At 35.8% G+C, this 22,513-nt stretch overlaps 3 protein-coding genes across 6 annotated transcripts; 1 reads left to right on the top strand and 2 right to left on the bottom strand.

Annotated features, from left to right (window-relative positions):
• Positions 1 to 62: 62 nt before the first annotated feature.
• On the bottom strand, positions 63 to 4,393 carry yif1a (Yip1 interacting factor homolog A (S. cerevisiae)). 2 transcript variants are annotated; one of them, XM_048175805.1, is made up of 9 exons: positions 4,283 to 4,393; positions 3,971 to 4,009; positions 3,359 to 3,600; positions 3,093 to 3,197; positions 2,737 to 2,815; positions 2,016 to 2,073; positions 928 to 1,083; positions 734 to 827; positions 63 to 644 (listed from the first exon to the last, which is right to left on the bottom strand). In XM_048175805.1, exons 2-9 carry the CDS (start codon positions 3,999 to 4,001, stop codon positions 492 to 494), a joined length of 918 nt encoding a protein of 305 aa, XP_048031762.1. In that variant the 5' UTR covers positions 4,002 to 4,009; positions 4,283 to 4,393; the 3' UTR covers positions 63 to 491. The 2 variants fall into 2 exon arrangements, with proteins under 2 accessions (XP_048031762.1, XP_048031761.1); XM_048175804.1 differs by having other exon boundaries at positions 3,971 to 4,012; positions 4,283 to 4,384.
• A 3,888-nt stretch (positions 4,394 to 8,281) lies between these two features.
• Positions 8,282 to 13,935, top strand: fosl1a (FOS like 1, AP-1 transcription factor subunit a). Of its 3 annotated transcripts, none has more exons than XM_048176427.1 (4): positions 8,282 to 8,763; positions 9,577 to 9,837; positions 11,010 to 11,117; positions 11,215 to 13,935. In XM_048176427.1, the coding sequence occupies exons 1-4, from the start codon at positions 8,626 to 8,628 to the stop codon at positions 11,788 to 11,790; spliced, it is 1,083 nt and encodes a 360-aa protein (XP_048032384.1). In that variant the 5' UTR covers positions 8,282 to 8,625; the 3' UTR covers positions 11,791 to 13,935. The 3 variants fall into 3 exon arrangements, with proteins under 3 accessions (XP_048032384.1, XP_048032382.1, XP_048032383.1); XM_048176425.1 differs by having other exon boundaries at positions 8,282 to 8,769; XM_048176426.1 differs by having other exon boundaries at positions 8,284 to 8,769; positions 9,580 to 9,837.
• A 3,108-nt stretch (positions 13,936 to 17,043) lies between these two features.
• ccdc85b (coiled-coil domain containing 85B) lies at positions 17,044 to 19,201 on the bottom strand. The gene is made up of 3 exons (XM_048176982.1): positions 18,345 to 19,201; positions 18,185 to 18,233; positions 17,044 to 18,106 (listed from the first exon to the last, which is right to left on the bottom strand). The coding sequence occupies exon 3, from the start codon at positions 18,070 to 18,072 to the stop codon at positions 17,470 to 17,472; it is 603 nt and encodes a 200-aa protein (XP_048032939.1). The 5' UTR covers positions 18,073 to 18,106; positions 18,185 to 18,233; positions 18,345 to 19,201; the 3' UTR covers positions 17,044 to 17,469.
• Positions 19,202 to 22,513: the final 3,312 nt, after the last annotated feature.

Below are 22,513 nucleotides of genomic sequence, written 5' to 3'. Positions count from 1 at the left end.
TTGCATAGCATCATGCCAAAATAAAGTATTTTAATTGACAAGATGAAACAGTTCTACACACATTAAAAGCCTGAATTATGGACTTTATTTTGCTATAAAGAGGAAAACACTGCTATTCATGCACAGATAACCAGAAAAGAAGGACACTTGAGTTGACCATGTGTTTACCAATTACACATCACACAAGAATTACAGCACTGGGCAGATAAATTAGCATGCCTCTTAAAAAGAAGACTGGATTTTGTGACACTACAGCAACACGGCAAAGTCACAAGAGTCTCCATGTGAAAAATTTTAAATTATATTTTCGACAACTGATCTGAGGATGATCTGCAACGCAGCCAATATTGAAGATCAGACCACATAAATCCTCGGTGGAAAAAAAAAACACAATCATGGTAAGTCAGTTTTCTGAAACAATGCCAAAGTTTGAAGCCATCCCAGTCCAGCATTGTCATTTTAAAGTCCCTTCATTGTATAAATACTGTAGGTCATCTGACCAAATGAGCGGTGAGCCAGTAAATGATGATTGGCTGAAAAGCAGCAGATGCCACAGTTATGTACAAGCGAAAATGAGGCTTGGTACTCGCTCCGGCACCTATGGAGTCTGCTGAAGACAGGATCTTCATTTTTAGAGAACGAACCTGAAAAGAAAAGAAAAATCATTAATTAAAGATTGAAAAACTTGAATGCGTAAGCAACACTTTTAAACAAATTCCTAAACAAAACTCACAATAAAAAACATGAGGGCACAAGAAGACCAAGCAAGAGCAACGAAGTAGCCATCACTGCCAAAGAGCAGTCCACACAACACAGTGAAAATCATCCTGAAAGGCAAAAGACAAAAAGAGTTTTTAATAAAATAAAAACACACTACCCAATTACAAATTAGGCTCTAATACTACATAATATCCAACTCAAACATACCCCACATATTTGTATCCACTGTAGGCAACAAGGTCAAACGTTGAGAGGTCTGTGTGAACTGTGAGCAAGTAAAGACTGAGCAACATGACTAGAACTTCAATAATGATCCACACCAGAGCTGTGCTTGCACACAAACCCAGAACCTCTGGACTGAATCTGAACATGTAGAGAAAACATAGAAATTATAAATCATATATGTTATATGAAACATTATCAAACATGAAGGCAACAATATTACTTAAAGGGTTAGTTCACCCAAAATTAAAATTCTGTCATTAATCACTCACCCTTGTGTCATTCGACATCCGAAAGACCTTCATTCATCTTCAGAACACAAATTAAGATCTTTTTAATGAAATCTGAGAACTTTCTCATAGAGATCCAACACTACTAATTTCAAGGTCCAGAAATGTAGTAAAGACATCATTAAAGTAATCCATGTGACTCCAGTGGATTAACCTCAATTTTATGAAGTGACAAGTGCTTTGTTTGCACAAAAAAAAATAATAATAATAATTTACCACTTTATTTACAAAAATATTTATCTGCAACGCATGTTCACAAGAGCGTCACGACACATGCGTGTTGTTCAGACTCGTGCGTCAACACACGTGCACAAGTGTTCACGAGAGTTTTGTTGCGTGAACCCGCTTTGGATAATATTATTTTGTAAATAAAGTGGTAGATTATGTTTTTTTGGGCAAACAAAGCACTTGCGGTGCTTCATAAAATAATTGAGGTTGAAAGTGGCAATTGCATTGAATCTCTATGGAGGGACAGAAACCTCTCAGATTTCATTAAAAAGATCTTCATTTGTGTTCTGAAGATATCTTACGGATGTGGAATGACATGAGGATGAGTAATTGATGACAGAAGTTTCATTTTTGTTTTAACTAACCCTTTAAGAATTTGTCAGGTCTGAATGTACTGATATGAATCGCATTTAATAGGGTCACATCAAGGTTACTGAATGTTATGGGCTAGTTGACTAATTAAAATGTATTTTTATACAAATCCCACAGGATGTCCAAGCACTCCAGAATCTATAAAATGACACATCAGTGTGCTTGTTAATCACTATTACTCACCGTTTCTGGATTCCTAAAGCCATTCCTGCCAGCAAAATGTAGGTGATAAAAGCCATTGCTAAATGAAAAACAGAAGAACATTTGAAGAGGAAATCTAGACTGACAAACCGATAACTCAACTAATAATTGTAATAAGACTCCACATCTGTAAATTCACCAAGACAGTTTCTGCTATTACTATGATGCATACTATATGCAAAGTATGTGACTACAGATGCAAATAAAATGTAAGCATACTTCTGTTGTTCATACTTAATGTCTTGCAGCATTAACAATGCCTAGTACTCAAGGGAGCAGTAGAGTTCCCTTTAAATGCCTGAGCCATCAGGATGTGTAATTATTCAGGTAACTAACTAGTTATAAACACGTTTATAAAATCTAACTTGCTCACAAAGATTCTCTTCAAATGCTGCTCTGCCATTAGCTGAAAAGTGACCTCAATGAGAAAATGGCCGTAGGACGAGACAGTTTATGGAAATGTCCACCACAGCAGCACTTGTGGCAATGCTGAGAATGCAGTGCTTACTATGAATTGTGGTCTGACACATTTTTAGAGTGCAAGAATGCACAAAACTGAGCTTGTATTCACATACTTGCTTAATGTTTTTTTTTTTTTTTGGCCTTAAAGAAACACTAAAATTATTTTCAAGATGTTTAATAATTAATGTCATAAATCAGTGATTTTTCAGGTTGCACAAAGTGAATAATAAACATCAATTACTGGGTATGTAGAGATCTGGAGCGTTGACATCATGGCGTGGTGTGAGTGGAGTGTCTCTGTGGTAACGTACTTCCCAGTCCTGATGATATCAGAGTAAACATACAAAAAAAGATTATATTAAACCTGTTCAAAGAAAGGCAAGATAAACCGTTTAAATAATTTTGCAGTAAATTAGATTTTCTGAATGCATCTGGGTGATGCAAGACAAGCTTGAAATGAATTTATGATAAAGTGGCAATCTTAAAACTGATTAAATAAACGTTATGCGCTCAAGCAAAGAAGTAATTCTGATTAAAATGAGAAAATAATGTTAATAAACATTAATTTTCTCTTTGATTCAGGGATTAACATTTTACCTGATGTGTGTATGGGAAAATGAGAAGCATCAGTTTCTTCATAACATATTTGGTATCAACTGCAAAGAAATACTTCAGCTTGTTCACTGACATGAATCGGTTTATCTGCAGAAGAGATTACATGGTGTGAAAAAAAATCAATTACATAATTAAAATGAATAAATAGGTTCCAGATGCAATGCATGATTGATATATATAGTTGGGTGAGTTGTTTCTGCACATTAACATATCACTTTGTACCTCCCAAGTTGAACATGGCATCTCACCTCTTTGTTTACAATATCCTTGCCCTGATTGGCGAGTGATGATCCATACATCATGGCAGCACTGGCCATTGGATCTGCAAAGAGGTTGCCCACTCCAGGATCTTGACCTCCCGCTGGCACTTCAGCCATATTATAACCTGAACTATAGTAGTTCTGGTTGTTCATGGGTGGAGGAACAGAGCTGGTGTCATCGAAGAGAAGCGGACCTCCACTGGGTGGAGATGCTCTGGCTCTGGGTTTTGCTGCATGGACAAAAACAATTTTTGGCATGATGAGAAATGACTGATAAAGCAACATCCCCTTTGGAGAATTCTCCCATAAAATGTATGGCTGTTTATGATTCACAAATACTAGGAGGATCATTTTCCTGTTGTATAAAAGCAGTCCATACTAATTACATGTGATGTGGCAACGAGTTCATCCAGCACGTCATCAAACTAAGATATCTAATTAGGACTAAGTTAATCAGTTACTTTACAATCTGCATTGTACTTTGGTGCCAAACTACACGTGATGTAATCATTTCAGGCTTTGCTGATATTAAAGTACAGTGTGTTGTTGTCCACGTATGTCAAAGAACATCAATCTTTTGCCAAGTTCTTTAATACGTACTTGCCCGATATCCATGCTGTTGAAAATCCATCTTCTCTCCTGCTTTGAATTCCAAAAATAATTTGATTAGCTGAAAAATCTGAAATCCAAGCGATTAAAGTGTGTTGCATCTAATGTCAGCATCAGACTAATAATAAACTAGCTTGCTATATAGCTAATCTGAAAGATGACTAGCAAAACATGTCGGATTAATCTTGAATGCGAAACCAAAATGATTACAAATATATTTATCTTAATTTGGATACAAAAGATTGTTAGTCGCGTTTAGAAATATTGTTTTCTAAATAAGTTTTCATGTTAGCTTATACTCACAGATACACCTTCACCCTTACACCCGCCTCGCTTTGCTTCTCATTGGCTGATGAGAATGTGCCTGCGTGGCAGAGATGAAAAACATCACGATCTTATTGGTTAGAATGACGGTTGCGTAGACTGAAGATCTTACATTTTGATTGGCTGTAAACAAGTCAATCAAAAGGTAGTAGCGCAGCGCAGTGCTAGGCAACCGAGAGGAAAATATTGTAAATATTTGCTGCGTCCCAATTCGCCTACTTATACTACGTTCTAAAAGTATGTACTGTTTTTGTAAAGAAAAAGTACATACTTTTGAGTGTGTAGCAGAAGAAATAAAAAATAAAAAAATAAATAAAAATGAAATGAAATAAAATAAAATAAAAAATCAGAATAATAATAAAAAAATGAAATAAAATAAAATAAAATAAAATAAAAAATAAAATAAAATGAAATGAAATAATAAAATAAAATAAAATAAAATAAAAAATAAAACAAAATGAAATAAAAATGAAATAAAATCAAATATAAAATAAAATCAGAATAAAAAATACAATAAAATAAATAAAATAAAAATGAAATGAAATAAAAAATAAAAAATAAATTAAATTAAATTAAAGTAAATTAAAATGAAAACAGAATAAAATCAGAATAAAAATAAAATAAAATAAAATATAAAATAGAATAAAATATAATAAGAATAAAAAAAATAAAATAAAAAAAATCAGAATAGAATCAAAATAAAATAAAATCAGAATAAAATAAAATAGAATAATCAGGATTGGTAACAAGGTTGCAAATTTGGGCTAAATTAAGCTCACTCAGTAGGGGTTAGCTAGTAAGCAAGGACCAAATGTTGGTCTGTTATTGATAAAATAGTTTATTAAACATATCTAAAAGTTCTCATAACAAATACATCGGATTTGTGCTTCTAATGCTTAAAAAAGATTCATATGTTATTTGATTTTTAAAGCCACATTGATATATCACAAAGATAGTATTTTCACAAAGTATTTTTATTAGCATTTTTTAAAAAATTGGTGACATTTGTTTTCTCATAAAAGGGTCAAATTACAACTTTATAAAAACTTTTTTTATAGGTCTCATGAGTATCATGATAATAATATACATTAAAGTTTTTTTTTTTTTTTAATATTGAGAGGGAACAATTGAAATTAAACCAATATTTGACTGATTTGGACATAAGGAGAGAGATTATCTTAAAGATATACCTCCACAGAGTTTTCCTTTTTCATGATTCACTGTTTTTGTGCAGTCATTAAAGGGTTAGTTCACCCAAAAATGAAAATAATGTCATTAATTACTCATCTTCATGTCGTTCTACACCAGTAAGACCTTCATTCATCTTCAGAACACAAATTAAGATATTTTTGATTAAATCTGATGGCTCAGCGAGGCCTGCGTACTTCCTCTCTCAAGATCCAGGTACTAAAAACATATTTGAATCAGTTCATGTGAGTTCAGTGGTTCTACCTTAATATTATAAAGCAACGAGAATATTTTTTGTGGCCAAAAAAAACAAAATAACGACTTTTTAACAATATCTAGTGGCCGATTTCAAAACACTGCTCCAGAGCGTTATGAATCTTTTGAGTCGAATTAGTGATTCGGATTGCGTGTCAAACCACAAAACTGCTGAAATCACATGACTTTGGCGCTCCGAACCGCTGATTCGATTCGTAAAGCTCCAAAGCTTCATGAAGAAGTGTTTTGAAACCGGCCATCACTAGATATTGTTAAAAAGTCATTATTTTGTTTTTTTTTTGGCGCACAAAAAATATTCTCATCGCTTTATAATATTAAGGTAGAACCACTGAACTCACATGAACTGATTTAAATATGTTTTTGGTACATTTATGGATCTTGAGAGTTACAATGGTTTTGCTCTCAATCACTGACCATCGGATTTAATCAAAAATATCTTAATTTGTGTTCCGAAGATTAACAAAGGTCTTACGGGTGTAGAACGACATGAGGGTGAGTAATAAATTACATTCATTTTTGGGTGATCTAACCCTTTGAGTTGAGACACCCCAATATATTCGTTGCAATAGGCCAAAACAATTCACTAATGTAGAATCTTTTATGGCTTTTCTTTTTCATTAAATGCATGTCTATCATATTACAGATAAAGTCAATTACTGAAAATGGAAATCATTTAAAACATTCATACACCTTAATATGTAATAATTACACCTAAGTGTGTAATAATAATAAGCTGGTACAGATTATGGTATAAAGCTGGAGTAGTAACATTTTTGTGATAAATGAAAGAATAGAAACATATTTGGTTGGATACGTGTAATAACCGGCATTGGGGAGTGCCATTAATTTCTTAGTGTCCAGAACTTCAACATACGTAAATTGTTTGCATCAGTACCAAGCCTTGGGTAATAGCACATCCTATCTCATTGGTTAAGAGGCACCTTGCCTGCATGTCAAGGCATGTTGCAAAGAGTTGCAAAAGGGGTGTGTCATCACTGCATTCCATTCTGCTGAGGTCATAATTCACATAATGAGGCACTAACACTCTGGTTACAACCAGATCTTGCTAGAAGAAATCTGAAATATAGTATCTCCAAATATCAAAATACCATTTAAAAAAGAAAAGGGGCAGGGGGATGGGGGGCAAATCAAAAGTAGGACAAAAGGAACAGTGACATCATCCTAAAGGAAGTCAGTTATTCTTTTGTAAATTACACAGAGATGACATTAGATATGGTATCTCCTCCAGCCATGTGGTTTCGTTTTTACAAACATTGTTTCCTCTGGCACAGACAGATCAATGTACTGAGTACACTGTAATACAAAACAGTCCAAAAATGAGTCATAATGATGCTGCAAATAATGCTTCGAATAGTGTTAATAAACAACAATGACTGTATTTGAATGGCAATAAAAATAATAAGATAAATAGATGTTTATTTGTTGTGTTTTCATATTATGAATTTTATTTGACCTACTCACAAGAAAAACATTTATATAGAAATTGGCACTGTAAAAAAGAAAGTATGATGAACTTAACTAGGCCAAAAATGCCACCAAATTTCCCAAGCATATATTAAAATGCCTCTTGGAATATTTTTTTGGTGTACTTGTTGTTTTATGGGTTACAGTCATAATTGTTTGGATTTAGAATTATTTCCAATGATTGAATGGAGTTGAAGAATTTAACATAAATGATCGTATATGTGCTTTTATTAGAAAAAAGCACTCTCGTATGTCAAAATATTTTTCTGACTCCGATGTGAACAGGAAATTGAGAGCAGCTTACCTAAAAAGCACAGGCTTGCTTCAAGTATCTGGTCTGTGATTGTAAAATATTTGTGCTCAAAATACACCAGATTGCAGGTTTACAGTGAACTGCCCAACCATTTGTGGTTTTCAAGAGAGAAGGAAAGGTCATGAATTAAGATTTCTCTGCCTGACACCATGAATCATTTTCCCTTTACTGCTGCAAGGATGATTCAGCTAAATGGTGAAAAGCAGTGAAAATTGTTTCATGAAACTTCATTCATTCATAGCATTCATTCACTGTATGGTGCTTTAATGTGGTCCCCCACAGGAACGTGCTGAAACCTCAATGTACACACATGTCTTCATTTGTGGAAGACCAGCCACTCTCTGAATATACACTCATCACAAGAGTACGCGAACTGCTTGGAGTGACCAATTAAATGAGGACCACACAATGCTTACCAAGTGTTAACAATGCTTAGTAAGTGTTAAGAATGCTAGTACAGGCTGGAAAAATATGATTATATGTTTAAACTAAAAAATAAATAATAAATAACCAAAGTTGCTGTAAAAAGCTCAAGTTTCGATTTAGTTGCCATTATTATGAGAGCGTCTGTCAGTAGCTCAAACAGAAGGAGTTCCCGGAAAAATCCATATATGGTTATATACGTAATATTCCATGTGACCATACGTCATTCAGAGGACAGGCAGCACCATTTCCAGTAAGTTGGGAGGGGCGAAGCTGTACAGCTCTTGAGCACTTATTTATATTCTCGTGAACATTCGGAACCACCAGTTTGGCAGAAAAACAGAACTGTATTTTATATATTCTTAATCTTTATTTTTTACATATTATCTATCGCTGCCTGCAATATGAACATTGTGAACGCTTTCAGAAACCTATAAACTCCCCCAGGTGTGTCGTAGTGGATTCTACCGCTTTCCCGCAATAAGGTGGATTTTTAACTTGCTTTTGAATTTCGCTTGAACTGTCAGTGATATAAGTAGGAGGAACCGTTTTGGGAAGCAGACCCAGAAAAGAAACACAGAGTTTCACAGATTTAGTCGTCAGTTTCTTTTGGATTACTGAAGAGTCAGCGGCATACATGTACAACTACGGAAACCTGGGCAGAGGAATCGATCGGACCTTCCCAGATAGCGCCTCTGGATCAGGCTCGAACTCTGCATCTCTCGCTACAACCGCTGTCACAACTCAACAACAACAACAACAACAACAACAACAACAACAGGTACGCGTCTTTTATCTAATATCTATCAAGATCATAGTTATACTCTTTTAAGATTTCAAAACATTTTCAATTAACATTTTACCAAGTAATTGAGTTCCAATTTCTTTGTTCATTAAAGATAATTACCTCAGTGATACTTTAAAATTAACATATAATTGACTTATCATACTTAACATATTTATTTTAATTCGAAATGAGTTGTAATTCATATTAATAAAGTAGTCTGATAAGTTAGAAATGTCATGAAAAATTTAATTTTTATACGTTTTAAAGCAGGATCATTTGTAGTCTTTTATGAATTTAAGCTTTCAAAACATTTTCAATTAATATTTCAAGTGTATATAATAATTGAGTTCCATTTCATTGTTCATTAAAGATAATTACCTCGGTGATATTTTAAAACTAACATATCATTTACTTATTATACTTAAAATGCTTTATTTTAATTCGAAATTAGTTGTAATTCATATTCATGAAGTAGTCATGTTAGAAATGTCATGAAAAATTAAATTCTATAGTACTTTTTAAATATCTTCTCTGTGGACCAGTATAACATATGATCCCCAGGTCCCCTGGTTTAAGTTGTATTGACCAAATAAGAGCAGACAGTGGTGAAGTAATGAAAATCTAAGATTTTATGATCTTTATGAAAGCAATTGCCTATTCAGGTTGGTGTTTATATCTGGGTGTTTCTGCAAATACAACAACAATGGGTTTTTGAGTCATAATGAGATATAATAAAGTCTCCTCCCTAAATCTGCCAATGCCAACTGATAATATATTGTCTGTGTCTCTTGTGTTTTAAAGCAGAAGTACTCTGTGGCAGGATCCAGTCAGTTTGTGCCCAGTCTCAACACTATAACTTCAAACCAGGACCTTCAATGGATGCTTCAGCCCTCTCTTCTGGGCACCCCGGGGCCATCCAGGGCACTTCGACCAACTTACCCACTGCCACCAAGAATCCCATCTATGAATCCTCAATTTTCTCAATCCCATTTATCCCGGCCAGGTGTTATTAGAGCTGCTACAGCTGTTGGCAGCTCAACAAGAAGCAGACATGATGAACATGTAAGTTTAATTTAATGGCTGTCAGTGTGTCTACGTGATGAGGTTGTGATGAGTCATGATGGCAGACTGTGACAGCATGGTTTGTCACCATGTTCACCTGTCATCCTCTCAATTTTTGTCGGTGGTCTTGGCCAAAACCAAAACCAGCCATGCGTGTAATTCTAAAGAGGAGACAGTCCGAAATCAAAGCGTGGAAGACACAGAATGTGTAATATCCTGTTGTGAGTCTGTAGTGTGTACGTGTGACCCGTGAACGTGTTTGCTAATACATACAGGGTGTGAATCTCATTTTGTGCTTATTGAAGAGTTTGAACTACGTATTCAGCTGTAAATGTTAATTCTGTATGTTCAAATAAGACTCTTATATACAATATGCTATGCTATTTACAAGACAGAATCGCAGAGATGCTTGTTCAATATTAACTCATGAAATCCTTTTTGACTCACACATCCAAGTCTTGTCAGGGTAAGAGTGAAATAATGAGACAGGAAATGGGATATCATGTGATTCACTGGAGTAAAATAATATGACTCATTCCTGAGTCACTAGGGTGTTTGCAGGTGATTCATCAATACAAAGGCAGGAAACTGCATATGATGCCCACAAAAGAAAGAGAGCGAGAAATTAATTAACAGAATATAAATGGATTTATAATAGTGTACTGACAAATGAAAATTGCCATATTGCCTCAGAATGTAAGATAGTCGATGATTCTTTTGATATGAAATTAAAAATCATATCCCCTAGATGGCAGTATTTCCACAAGTTTATCAACTATTAAAGTTGAGTTGACCATAGTTCCAATTAGACCAAGTTTTATAATTTTTATTTCTAAAATATATTTATTGCCATTTGTTTGAGATATAGAACAATACAATACAATAAAATAAGGACCAAAAAACATGAGAATATCACCCCCCTCTAAAAAGTTTTTTTTTTTTCACAAATCAACTATACATTTCCATACACCACCATTCACAGCCATCCATTATACAATTTAACTGTTACTAAAGTTTTATAATTATATATATTTTTTATTTTATATATTAATGTTATCAATTATTATTTGTTTTCCTTTTTTTTCCCATTTCTTATCTGTGTACAATGTCAAACTACCTCATGAATGTGAATTATATACGTTTCTTACATTTGCTTTACTTTCTCACTCCAGCTATCCCCTGAGGAACTTGAGCGGCGTAGAATTAGAAGGGAGCGTAACAAAATGGCTGCTGCCAAGTGCAGGAATCGTCGACGCGAACTGACTGACACGCTGCAAAACGTACGTTAATTTTTCTCCACTTGAAATGTTTCTTTTCAAATTAAATTTGTTTGTATTACTTGGACCCAAATTGAACGTTTAAACTTTTTTTTTACAGGAAACTGACCAGTTAGAGGATGAAAAATCACGTCTGCAGAAGGAGATCGCAGAGCTTCAGAAGCAAAAGGAAAAGCTTGAGTTGGTCCTCGAGGCCCATAGACCCATTTGCAAAGTCCAGGACTCTGACTCGGACTCCGACTCAAACAATGACCTCCCGACACTGAGTGGAATCAAGGTTGAGCCTGCGGACCCTGATCTTCCTGGACCCTCAGGAGAATCTAAGAGTCAAATCAAGCTTAACAAACCCAAGCCCAAAATTACCATCCCACCTCCAGCTTCAGCCTCCTCTGTTACCAGCGTAGCTCTAGAATCAGAGTCTCTTCATACTCCCGTCGTCATCTCCACTCCATCGCTGACTCCTTTTTCTGCCAGCCTGGTCTTCTGCTACCCCTCTTCTTCAGTGGATTCCAGCTCAGCGACTTCATCCCAAGCCCCTAGTCTCGCCGCCTCTCAACACGCTACCAGCCAGTCTTCTCGTAACCCTCAGCCGTGTGGTGTCGCTCATCGCCGCAGCAGCAGCAGCGGGGATCAGTCAGATCATTCTCTCAATTCACCAACTATCCTCACCCTTTGATTTCTCACCTGCTGTGAGGGAAAAGTGTTTATGACTTTCAAAAGTGTCCTTACTACTACATGCAAGCAAGCATAAGCAAGTACTGCATGTGTTATGCTTTTACCTGTGTATTCTGTTTACCTTTATTAATAGCAATTATCTAGTCACTTGAATGCATTATAAGAATACAGAAGCACGTGTTAAAGGTGATGGGTGTAACATTTTTGATGTTGAAATGCTTTCTCCTGTCCCAGCTTAATGAGGAGACACAACTATGCCATTCGATGGCTGATTAGTAATACTGGCTAAACCAGGGGCGTGAATTGGCGTGGACTGTCTGTTTGTCCAACCAATGATGACAGTCTTTATTTTTGCCATTTGAGTCGGTGACGCTAGTGATGCAGAAATTACACACTTCACCTTTATGTATGTGTAGTGCAAAATGAAAAGTAACTTTTATATGAAGTAGACTGAAATCATCACAGCACACACACACACACACGTGTTGTAGTTGTCATAAGTACCGACTTCGATACCAAGTCGGTACTGAAATTTAAAAAATGTGACGTTTTGAGCACTGTTGAGCGGATGCACTCAACCTATATGTCTGTGATCGGCTACAATGATCATCGCACGGGAGCGTTTGAAAGCACACTGAAGTGTTTGAATTCGAAAGCGCTTTGAAAGCAGAAGCAGGAGCGTTTGAAAGCAGCCATTTATCAGCGGAAGAACACCCCCGTGTGCAAAGACGCTTGGTAAAGAGTGTCATTGATGCTTAATTACAACATGTTTTTGAAGCGTTGATCTTTGTAGCCAATCACAGACATATAACTGATGAGTGTGTGAACACAATGGCCAATCAGAGGTGTTTACGAATCCGCTCAAAATTTCACTACAGACTTGGTACTGAAGTTGGTACTGTAATATATATATAACATTGAAAAGAAAACTGACTGACATTTAAGCCCATAACGTTTGACTGCAGTGGCATTAATAATAGTATTATTGATATTCATTTATTTCAACTACACATTTAGTATATCGTTGACGGTACTGTCACAGTTAAATATCTGGCCTACTAACAAATTTAGAGGTTGCTGTGGAAGTTTGAGAGTTAGTGAGAGCACAATGTAGATCGCTCACCATTATGCCCTTCAGGAAACTGTGTTAAAGCAATTTTTAGAGTGTCTATTAAGTTATTTATTATTATGTTACCAACTTTAGAAATGTTATAGTTTCAATTGATGGATTTGAATTTATGTCAGTTCTACTGTCTTGCTATAGACGTTTGTGGATTTACACAGTGTACTGCTATCTCTTTGTCATGTCATTTTATGTTTTTAACCTAGATTTTAAGAAACATATTGTGATAATAACAGTGTGTGCTGAATAAGCTAGTTTTAAAGAAACTGAAGGGACGTAGCCTTACCTGGTTCTTTACATACAATGTCTGCAACACAACAACTCAACACTGAGAATGTACACTTCAATGACCGGCTCACTGTTACACTGGTTAAATTATATTTTAACTTCACCGAACACTTCAGTGGTTACTCTACAGTGGTTTTTCCCTACAAGTACAACGGTGTGTGATTCACAGGCCAGTAGAAGTAAATTATTAAGATTTTATACTGTATTTAATACACTATGTTAGAATCTACTATCACTTGACCACATATAGTTTTGTATTTATTTTTGAAAAAAAAAGATTTTTAAAAAATACTTTTTACTGGAAACATGTTGCATGCTGTTTAACATCTAATAATAAATGATTACTGAAAATATGTGCTGCTATTGGGAATGTTATGACTTCTGAGCTTGAAATTAGGAATTCCATTTATTCCTATTCTGTATGAAAAAAAAAAAAATCAGTTGAAGTTGATATATGGCCCCTTCATAAGACTATTTGTAGCTGTAATGTTATTTCAGGGGGCACACAGATATATAAATAATGAAGTAAATGTTTAGTAAGTTACATAATGGAAAGCAAGTCTCTCTCTGCACACAGGGGTATGAGGAGGGGTTGAGGACACCATTTCCTCCTAGTTCAATGAGTCACAAACACATTTGCCTCTGAACTGAATCCAGTTGTTAAACACCCTCCTCTAACAGTGTTGATCTTAATGTGATGTTTGAAAAATTAAACAATTAAATTTCTACTCAGGACAAACTTTTTGTGTTTTTTTTTTTTTGTCTGTCTGTGTTGTTAAAAATGAACATGCTCTGCATGACAAGTGTGCGAGGATATGCATGATGATACTCAAAAAAGATCCTTAAAAAGTGTTTTTTTTGTTGTTGTTTTTTTTTACATCCATAGATGCCATTGAAGAAACATGTTAATTCTCCAAATAACAAAAAGATGAAAAGTTAATCTGAAGAATCTTTTTCCACTAAAGAACAGAAATGTTTCCACGGATCTTAAAGGTTCTTCATGGAACCATCAATGCTAATTAAGAACCTTTATTTTTAAGAGTGCAACTCGTAGCCTGTGGTGACAAGAAGAACTACATTAAACATTAAAAACTATTCCTGGAGGAACATAATTGATAAAGTGAAAGAGCACGTATAAGGTAAAAGAGGCCAAGGCATCATAAACATACAGAGAGCAAATTAAATAAACATGCCGACCCTATTTCCTCCGCACTGCACCCTCTGTTTTCGCTCTGATTTCAAGTGAGTCACTTAGAGGGGACATATGATTGAGATAATGAAGAGTTTGTACTGAATGAACCAGCGTGCACATGTTCTGCTGAAAGGACCTCTGTATGCCAGTCACAGTGAAAGTATTTCTGGCTCTGGAGCTGCTGTGCAAACAACATGCCAAAAATAAACCAGTGAAACATCAATAAATTAAAGCCTGAGCTTCAGCATGACTAAGGCCTCATTAAGACACGACTGGGAAAATTTCATCCATGCGATTCAGAAATCCTTTGTGGGTTATAATACAATATGTATATATATATTTTTTTTTTCATGGAGATTGAAAGTATGAGGAAAAAAAGACCAGAACAGAACATGGTGTGTCAGTCAAGTGTATTTAAAGCTAGCTCACTCACTCTGAGCATAGCCTGAAACAAAGCAAATGCTAATCAATCAGAGAGCTGGGTCTTGTAGCTATAAAACTGAAGTCATTGAAATAATACTGATCATATTTGGAATAAAACCATGTACAACAGAACAATCTTATGTAAGAGGGTCTTGTAGTATGCAGCAAATACAACAAAAATGACTATAATTATAACAATATCTAGCACAATAATTTTAAAACTACATGTCTGTCAATGTTTTCCCCTCCAAACATCAGTGTCAATTAAGCATGTGTTAATTAAAGTCTTGTCAAAGCAACAACTGAACACAAAAAGCTTTGTACAGTACAGCTGTGAAGTTAAAGTGGGGTTAATGCAAAAGAAAGTTCATTTTGGATTCAGTGCAGAGCACAGCAACACCGTTTAGTGGAGCACACGTCACTACATCTAGTGAATTATACTGTCCAGTTCAAAATAAACAAGAAATAACAATCTCTTACTGTAGAAAAGTGGTCTAGTAACATGTGCATTTCCAGTGAATAAATCTTGGGCCTCCGCGATACAGCCATATTATGTCACAAAAATTCTGATCTGCTTTCAATGGAGGCTTTGCTTTGCACAATCATTTGATACTACCATTTCCTCTCCATTCTTGAAAATGATTCAGTGCTTTTTGTAAATGATCTCAAACAGATCATTATAGTATATGGCTCTATTAATCAGTAAAAATGTGAATCTCCAAAGATTGACGATTCATTGCAGCCCTGTCATAGTGCATTGTAGGAGAAACATCAGCCCGTGAACAGATCAGTGCACAGTAAAACCTGGAAAAAGTTAGCAGTTTCTCTCAATGTTGTTTAAAATGTCAACCCCAAAACTATTTTGCCCCTATCTACAGCCCCTGTAAGAGATGAAAGGAAACATTCCAGCAACACTTGGAAAAAACATACATTCAAATAATGCTACTAATACGATAAATAGGCCTGTAGGAAAATTTGAAGCTTTTGGAACATGGTGGATGGTTTCTAGAAAGTTCAAGCCAGTAGGCCTTCTTAGACCAGATGGTTTTCGACTAGCTTAGACCAGCTAGAAACCAGCCACCATGAATCAAAAACACAGCTACCAGCTTAATGGGGAAAGTGATGAATCATTCTCATTCATGTGTGACTTTCCTTCTTCTGCAGAACAAAAGAAAATCCAGGAAAAAATACATGTGGTTTTGTCAATACAAGGGATTCCCGAACTTTCTTTGTCAGCCAAAAAATGTCTTATTAAAATAATTTTTATGATTTAATTATTAGCTTTTCATCCACTCATGAACCCCTTGCAGTTCCCTCACAAACCCCCAGTTTGTGAAGCCTGGTCCATACAATGAAAGTCAATGGGGTCCGATTCGGTATTGGACACCTTTGACTATCTTCATTTGTGTTCTGTAGAAGAAAATTCATACAAGTTTGGAAAGACATTAAATAAAGACAGATTTTTCATTTTTGTTTCATAACAGTAAACTATTCCTTTAAAGGATTAGTTCAATTTCAAATTAAAATTTCCTCATAATTTACTCACTCCCATGTCATCCAAGATGTCCATGTCTTTCTTCCTTCAGTCAAAAAGAAATTAAGGTTTTTGATGAAAACATTCCAGGATTTTTCTCCATATTGTGGACTTCAATGGAGTCCAAACGGATGAAGGTCAAAATTACTTAATTACAGAGTTTCATTGCAGCTTCAAAACGTTCTACACGATCCCAGACGAGGAATAAGGGTCTTATCTAGAGAAACCATCACTCATTTTCTAAAAATTTTTTAACCATAAATGCTCATTTTGAACCAGCTCTCTTCTTCTTCTTCTCTATTTGAATTCCAGCAGTGTAGACACTAAGTGTACTACTGCCCTCCACAGTTCAAAGTTTGAACTAAATTGTCATATACAATATGCTAGTGCAAGTATATAACAATTAGTTCAAACTTTGGCCTGTGGAGGGCAGTAATACACTTAGCAGTGTCTACACCACCGGAATTCAAATTGAGAAGAAGAAGAGAGCTAGTTCAAGATGAGCATTTATTGTTAAAATAAATTTTAGAAAGTTTTTAGAAAATGAGCGAAGGTTTCTCTAGATAAGACCCTTATTCCTCGTCTAGGATCGTGCAGAACGTTTTGAAGCTGCAATGAAACTGTAATTTTGACCTTCATCCGTTTGGGCTTCATTGAAGTCCACTATATGGAGAAAAATCCTGGAATGTTTTCATCAAAAACCTTAATTTCAGACATGAACATCTTGGATGACATGGGGGTGAGTAAATTATCAGGAAATTTTAATTTGAAGGTGAACTAATCCTGTAAGCTGGATTTTCCCAGCAGGAGGACAGGTTTTGAAAGAAAAGGCTGTCACTTTAAAGCTTAAAAATAATTCTATTTTGCCTGGCTCCCAATAATTTCCCTCCAGCTTTAAAGGTCTGCCAGCTATAAAATGTTAATCAATTAAATATAGAGAAACTGTCCTTATGGCATCAAAAAGCCCATCAGTAAACTAGCCTACTTTATAAGTCTTGGTCTATTTCCACCGAAATCTGAGATGTCATTGTCAGAAAATGTAAACTACTTTTGTAGGCATAAAAAGTCTGTCTCAGCATCAAGAGAGAAGGTTAAAGTAATATGGCTCTGCTCCTTTCCTTCAGTCATCTGGTGAACACACCAAGTGCAGCTGGTCTGGACTGCCAACGCTCCCGGTGCTGGAGCTCCCGTCACCCACATCCCGGGCCACCATACACGGTATGTTGAGATCCGTGGAGCCACCCGGGCTGGAATCACTTCTGCTCACGCACTCTTCCTCAAGCACCAAACAAAGTTCCTTCAGATCCAGATTCTCCTTCACCAGACCGTCCTGCATCCGCTCCAGGTCGGCGAGCTTCTTGAGGTATCCGCCGAGGTCCTCGCGCATCACTTTGGCAGCATGATGGCCGAATAGTTGCCACTCACGCGCGAGCTTCTTCACCTTCAGACGGTCATCGTCCAGAAAGCAGCATAAATCCCGAAGTTCCTGGTTCTCCTCTTGCAGCCGCTGGTTGATGACTTTGAGTTCCCTGATTTCAAGCAGATGTCCCTGCAGTTGTTTATTGACCTCCTTGATTAATCGGCCGCGCTGTATGAGAGCAGACATCTTATCCGATTCTTCTTTGCGGAGTCGATTCACCAGCTCTTCCTTAGAACAAGTCAGCAAGTCTTCGTCGGACATCTTTGACAGCTCCCGGTTCAATATTTCACTGTCGCTCCCCATATTGTACACAAATAATCACCATCAATTGATATTACTGCGGTTAAACCATAAAATAAGTCTTACGAGGCACATGAGATGTCTGTCACTGTAAATGGATTGCAACATTCCTCACCCAGGCACGAAGAAAAGGGCCATTTCCTCTTCGGTCCGCTATTTATAACCTACATTAAGATGAAAAATCACAGTTCTTATATGCAAACAGGATTCTGGAGCCATGTTTAACTATTAAAACAACAAACCCATCCCGATTGTAACACACTAAACAGGCCTACCTCTCTCCTCGGTGTTTTAAACCTTCATTTGCAGCATTAATTTCTCAGTATTTGGTTTCTGGGAAGCACCGAAGCACAATCGCGTTTGTTCCTGCTCCTCGGGATGGGATGAGAGGTCAACACAGAGGTTTAAAATAATCCCCGTGGAGCATCTCTTCTCTTCTGTATTATCAGGGATCACAATGTCCGTCCGCATCCGTCTCTCTCCGCCCTAAAGCTTCCACTCATTCCAGTCCAATCCACAGAATAACAACGTTATTAATTACTGCCTAAACAGGAGACATCCAATGGCTAGCGTTCCTAAAACGCCTTGTAAATATGAAAAATAAATAAATAAATAAGAGTCGAAATGTAGGACAGGCTGGGTACACTAGTGCTGCTGCATGCGATTGGTCGGTTTTTACAGAAGAAATAAGACGGATAATCCGAATCAACGACGTTGAAATGTATCGTAGCAGCCTGGGGGTTTACTTCGTGGTGATTCCTGAGGAATTCGTTGAGATGTTCCTTGAGATTACAGTGTTTCCTTTGGCGGTGGTTGTGGTTGGGGAGGCAGTGATGTCTTCCCCCATCTCCTCCTCTCCTCCCCCTCTCCTCCCCTCTTCCTTTACTGTAAAGATCTGCACTGTATCCTGGCTAGTGAGTGAGTTCCCCTCTCACAGCTGTTTCTAATGTCTAAAGCTTCATGATACTCTTATTTCATTAGTACATTTATGTTGAAATATCTCTAGATGAGGTCTTCCCACTGCTGAGATGAGGCTGCATACACACTGGACACACACAAAACTAACGGAAAGGGTGACAAAAGCTTTTTCTCTGCTTTAAGCCATGGTATTTAGCTACATCCTTCCTCCCTGCTCTTCAGCACAATTGCTAGCACGAGGACACAACAATGTGGGTGTTAACCAGGGCCAGGGGTGAGAGGGGGGTTGCTGGAGTGAGAATGGAAACAGGCCATAGTTTCGGATAAACCAGCGGGAGTGGTGAACAAAGGCATGCAAGACAATGGGGGAGAGGTGCAGAATAATAAGGCCATGTCAAAAATACACTTGTGCTCATTTGGTGGATTCAGTTAATTAATTGCAGTTTGGGAGCAAGGGAAATTTTTAGATTAGATTTATGTTGCCTAAACTGCTGTGAAAACATGTTAACATTATTGTAATGAAATTATCCGATAATAATCCTGTAATGATGGTATGGTTATGTACTTGGATATGAATGTAAAAAAAAAATCTGGGTAACACTTTATTTTACAGTGTCATTGTTACACATGTTACTGTAGTAAATTATGCATAATTACATGAACTTAACCCTAAACCAAACTCTCATCTTAACCCGAAACCTATAAGTACATGCAGTTTATTATTACTCAGTACTTAAATGTATAATTACACTGTAATACTGACACCTTAAAATAAAGTGTAACCAAATTCGGTTACAGTATTTGGTAACACTTTATTTTACAGTGTCATTGTTACATATGTTACATGTAGTTACTATAGTAATAACTATAAATTAAGCACAATTACATGCAACTAACTCTAAATCAAACCAAACCCTAATCCTAACCTTATAGTAAGTACATGCAGTTACTTAACATTACTCAGTACTTAAATGTATAGTTACAGTGTAACGAAGACACCTTAAAATAAAGTGTAACCCACTTTAGGGTTAATTGCATGTAATTATAGTTACAGTAATGTAACATGCGTAACAATGACACTGTAACATAAAATTGAAAGCACAGTCTAATCTTCTTGGAAATGTAAGAAATTATTTGAAACTTGTAAACACTCCTGATATCCGTCATGATTGACATTTTAAAATTCTTCTGTGTTCAGTGTTTGAAATTTTGTATTGTTAACACCAGGAAAGTTACTTGTGAAAAGTAATGTGTTACAATATTGTGTTACTCCAATAAAAAGTAACTAGTTGTGTTACTTTGTTACTTTTTAAGGAAAGTAATGCATTACATTACTTTTGCATTACATTTTCTCACTTGTGCTGGGCTTGTTTGGTTTTTTTTTTATAACAAAAAGTTCTATTTTTGGGCAAATGTAAGGGCCCTTTCACACCAAAATGGTCAATAAGCCTCAGGCTGAAGGAAATGAAAATTCATGCGTGTGCAGTAGAGGGCGCAGCTCAAACAAACCTTTCAGCTGTGTTGCCGTTCTGGATTGCAGAAGAATAGGATGCAGGAGAAGAAAGTTTAACACTTCACAAATAAAAACAAAAAAATCTAAAGTTATTTTTGCGTATGGTTTAACTGAAATATCAAAGGTCAGCAGCAAGTACATAATAAAGTGAGATTAAATGCATAAAATATGCTTGCATTATTTAACATATTTAATTATTAGAGGTTTGCGTAGTATTATGATTTTGCATTTCACTGGTTTTATTCATTTTGAGAAGTACTGAATCTTTTTTCCTTTCTTTTTTTTTGTGCAAGTGAGATAAGTAAATGCTCACATTTAGTCTAGAACTACAATAACATCATGTTCACACAGCGCACACAACGCCTCACCACTTTCTCTCAACATGGAGACAGGAGAGCTGTCAGTCAGTAAATGTGAAAAAGTAACTTTCATTACTTATTTGAAAAAGTAACTCAGATATTTTGTTGTAAATTTAAAAGTAATGCATTACTAGTTACTTCAAAAAAGTAATGTGATTGATTACGTAACTCGAGTTACTTGTAATGCGTTACCCCCAACACTGGTTAACACTTCTCGTGTTATGGCCTCCTTAAGATTAATCGCTTGCTGTATTCCTCGTTTGTAAATAATTTTGGATAAAAGCGTCTGCTAAATGAATAAATGTAGCTAAATGTAGTTTTATAACAAGATTTGGAGTCATCAGAGAAAGCACATAGCCTACCTGCTATATGGTTTGCTATTTATTTAGCTGTTTTAAACTAATGTAACTGATGTAAAGACAGTTAAGTTAAAACAATTAAAGCCTAAATAGTAATATATTAAAAATGTAATATATCTGTGGCAGTGTCACCAGCCTTTTCCGTCACACACTCCCAGCGCTCACTCTTACCAGAAATCAGTTACTCATTTTCAGTGTAGATTACTGGCTTCTTACCTGCTCTACTTACCTGAAGTTGTCCCCTGTGGATTCTCAGTCCTGAGATCTGTGCTCCTAGTAGACTCTCCAATTACCTACCTGTGTTTCCTCACCTGTTCCCCGCTCCACTACTCACCTGGTCCAACCATCCAAGAAGTGTGTGCTCTCCAGTCTCCACTCACCGGTCATTGTCTCATCCCAAACTACATAGTGAAAGGAAAGGACTTTATTATTCACTATTCATTATTCACAGACTTCGCTATCACCCACCTGCTTCACCTGTGCATCTGTTCAAATACCTGTTTGGGTTTGGTGATAATCCTGTCTCTGAGTCTGGTATTCCATTACTATATTAAAAAGTCACATTATATCATGTAAAATCATCTTATAAATGTTATTTCCTTGCACCATGTCAATGTAATATTCACAATTCTAAAAATACATTTTAAAATGTTCAGGGATTTAGGCAATGTGAAAATTGTTTTCCACACAGATAAACTACTTTGCATCCTGACATCTATATTTTTTAATTTCAAAGTTTCAGTATTCCTATTTAAACATATTAAAGTCACAAATAGCACTATTTGACTATAAGACATGTTTAGCTGATGGTGGGCTCACATTCATTCATATACGTTTGTGTATGGCAAGCCGTTTTGACTTTTATTTATTCTCAGGATATGAATTTTTGATATCAACGATTCAATTTTCACTAGTTAAAATGCTAATTGTTGATATCAGGAATTACATTTCCACTAGTAACAAAGTAAATTTTTGATATCAACAATTCAATTTTCACTAGTTAAAATGCTCATTTTTGATATCAAGAATTATATTTCCACTAGTAAAAACTCTTTTTTCTAGAATTCTTGATATCTGTATTGTATACACTGTAGTGTATTTTTCACTAGTGAAATGTCACCATAGGCTGCCATTCAAATTCAATTGTTGATATCAAGAATTGATTTCTTACTAGTTGAAATTCCAATTTCACATATCAGAAATACAATTCTTACTAGTAAAAATCATAATTTTTGATATCAATAATTCAGTTGTCACTAGTTGAAATGTCAGTTCTTGATATCAAAAATTTAATT

The sequence above is a fragment of the Megalobrama amblycephala genome, linkage group LG23, assembly GCF_018812025.1.
Source record: "Megalobrama amblycephala isolate DHTTF-2021 linkage group LG23, ASM1881202v1, whole genome shotgun sequence".
NCBI classification, from domain to species: Eukaryota; Metazoa; Chordata; class Actinopteri; order Cypriniformes; family Xenocyprididae; genus Megalobrama; species Megalobrama amblycephala.
Note: the sequence above shows the minus strand (reverse complement) of the source record. Positions and strands in the feature narration are given on the sequence as shown.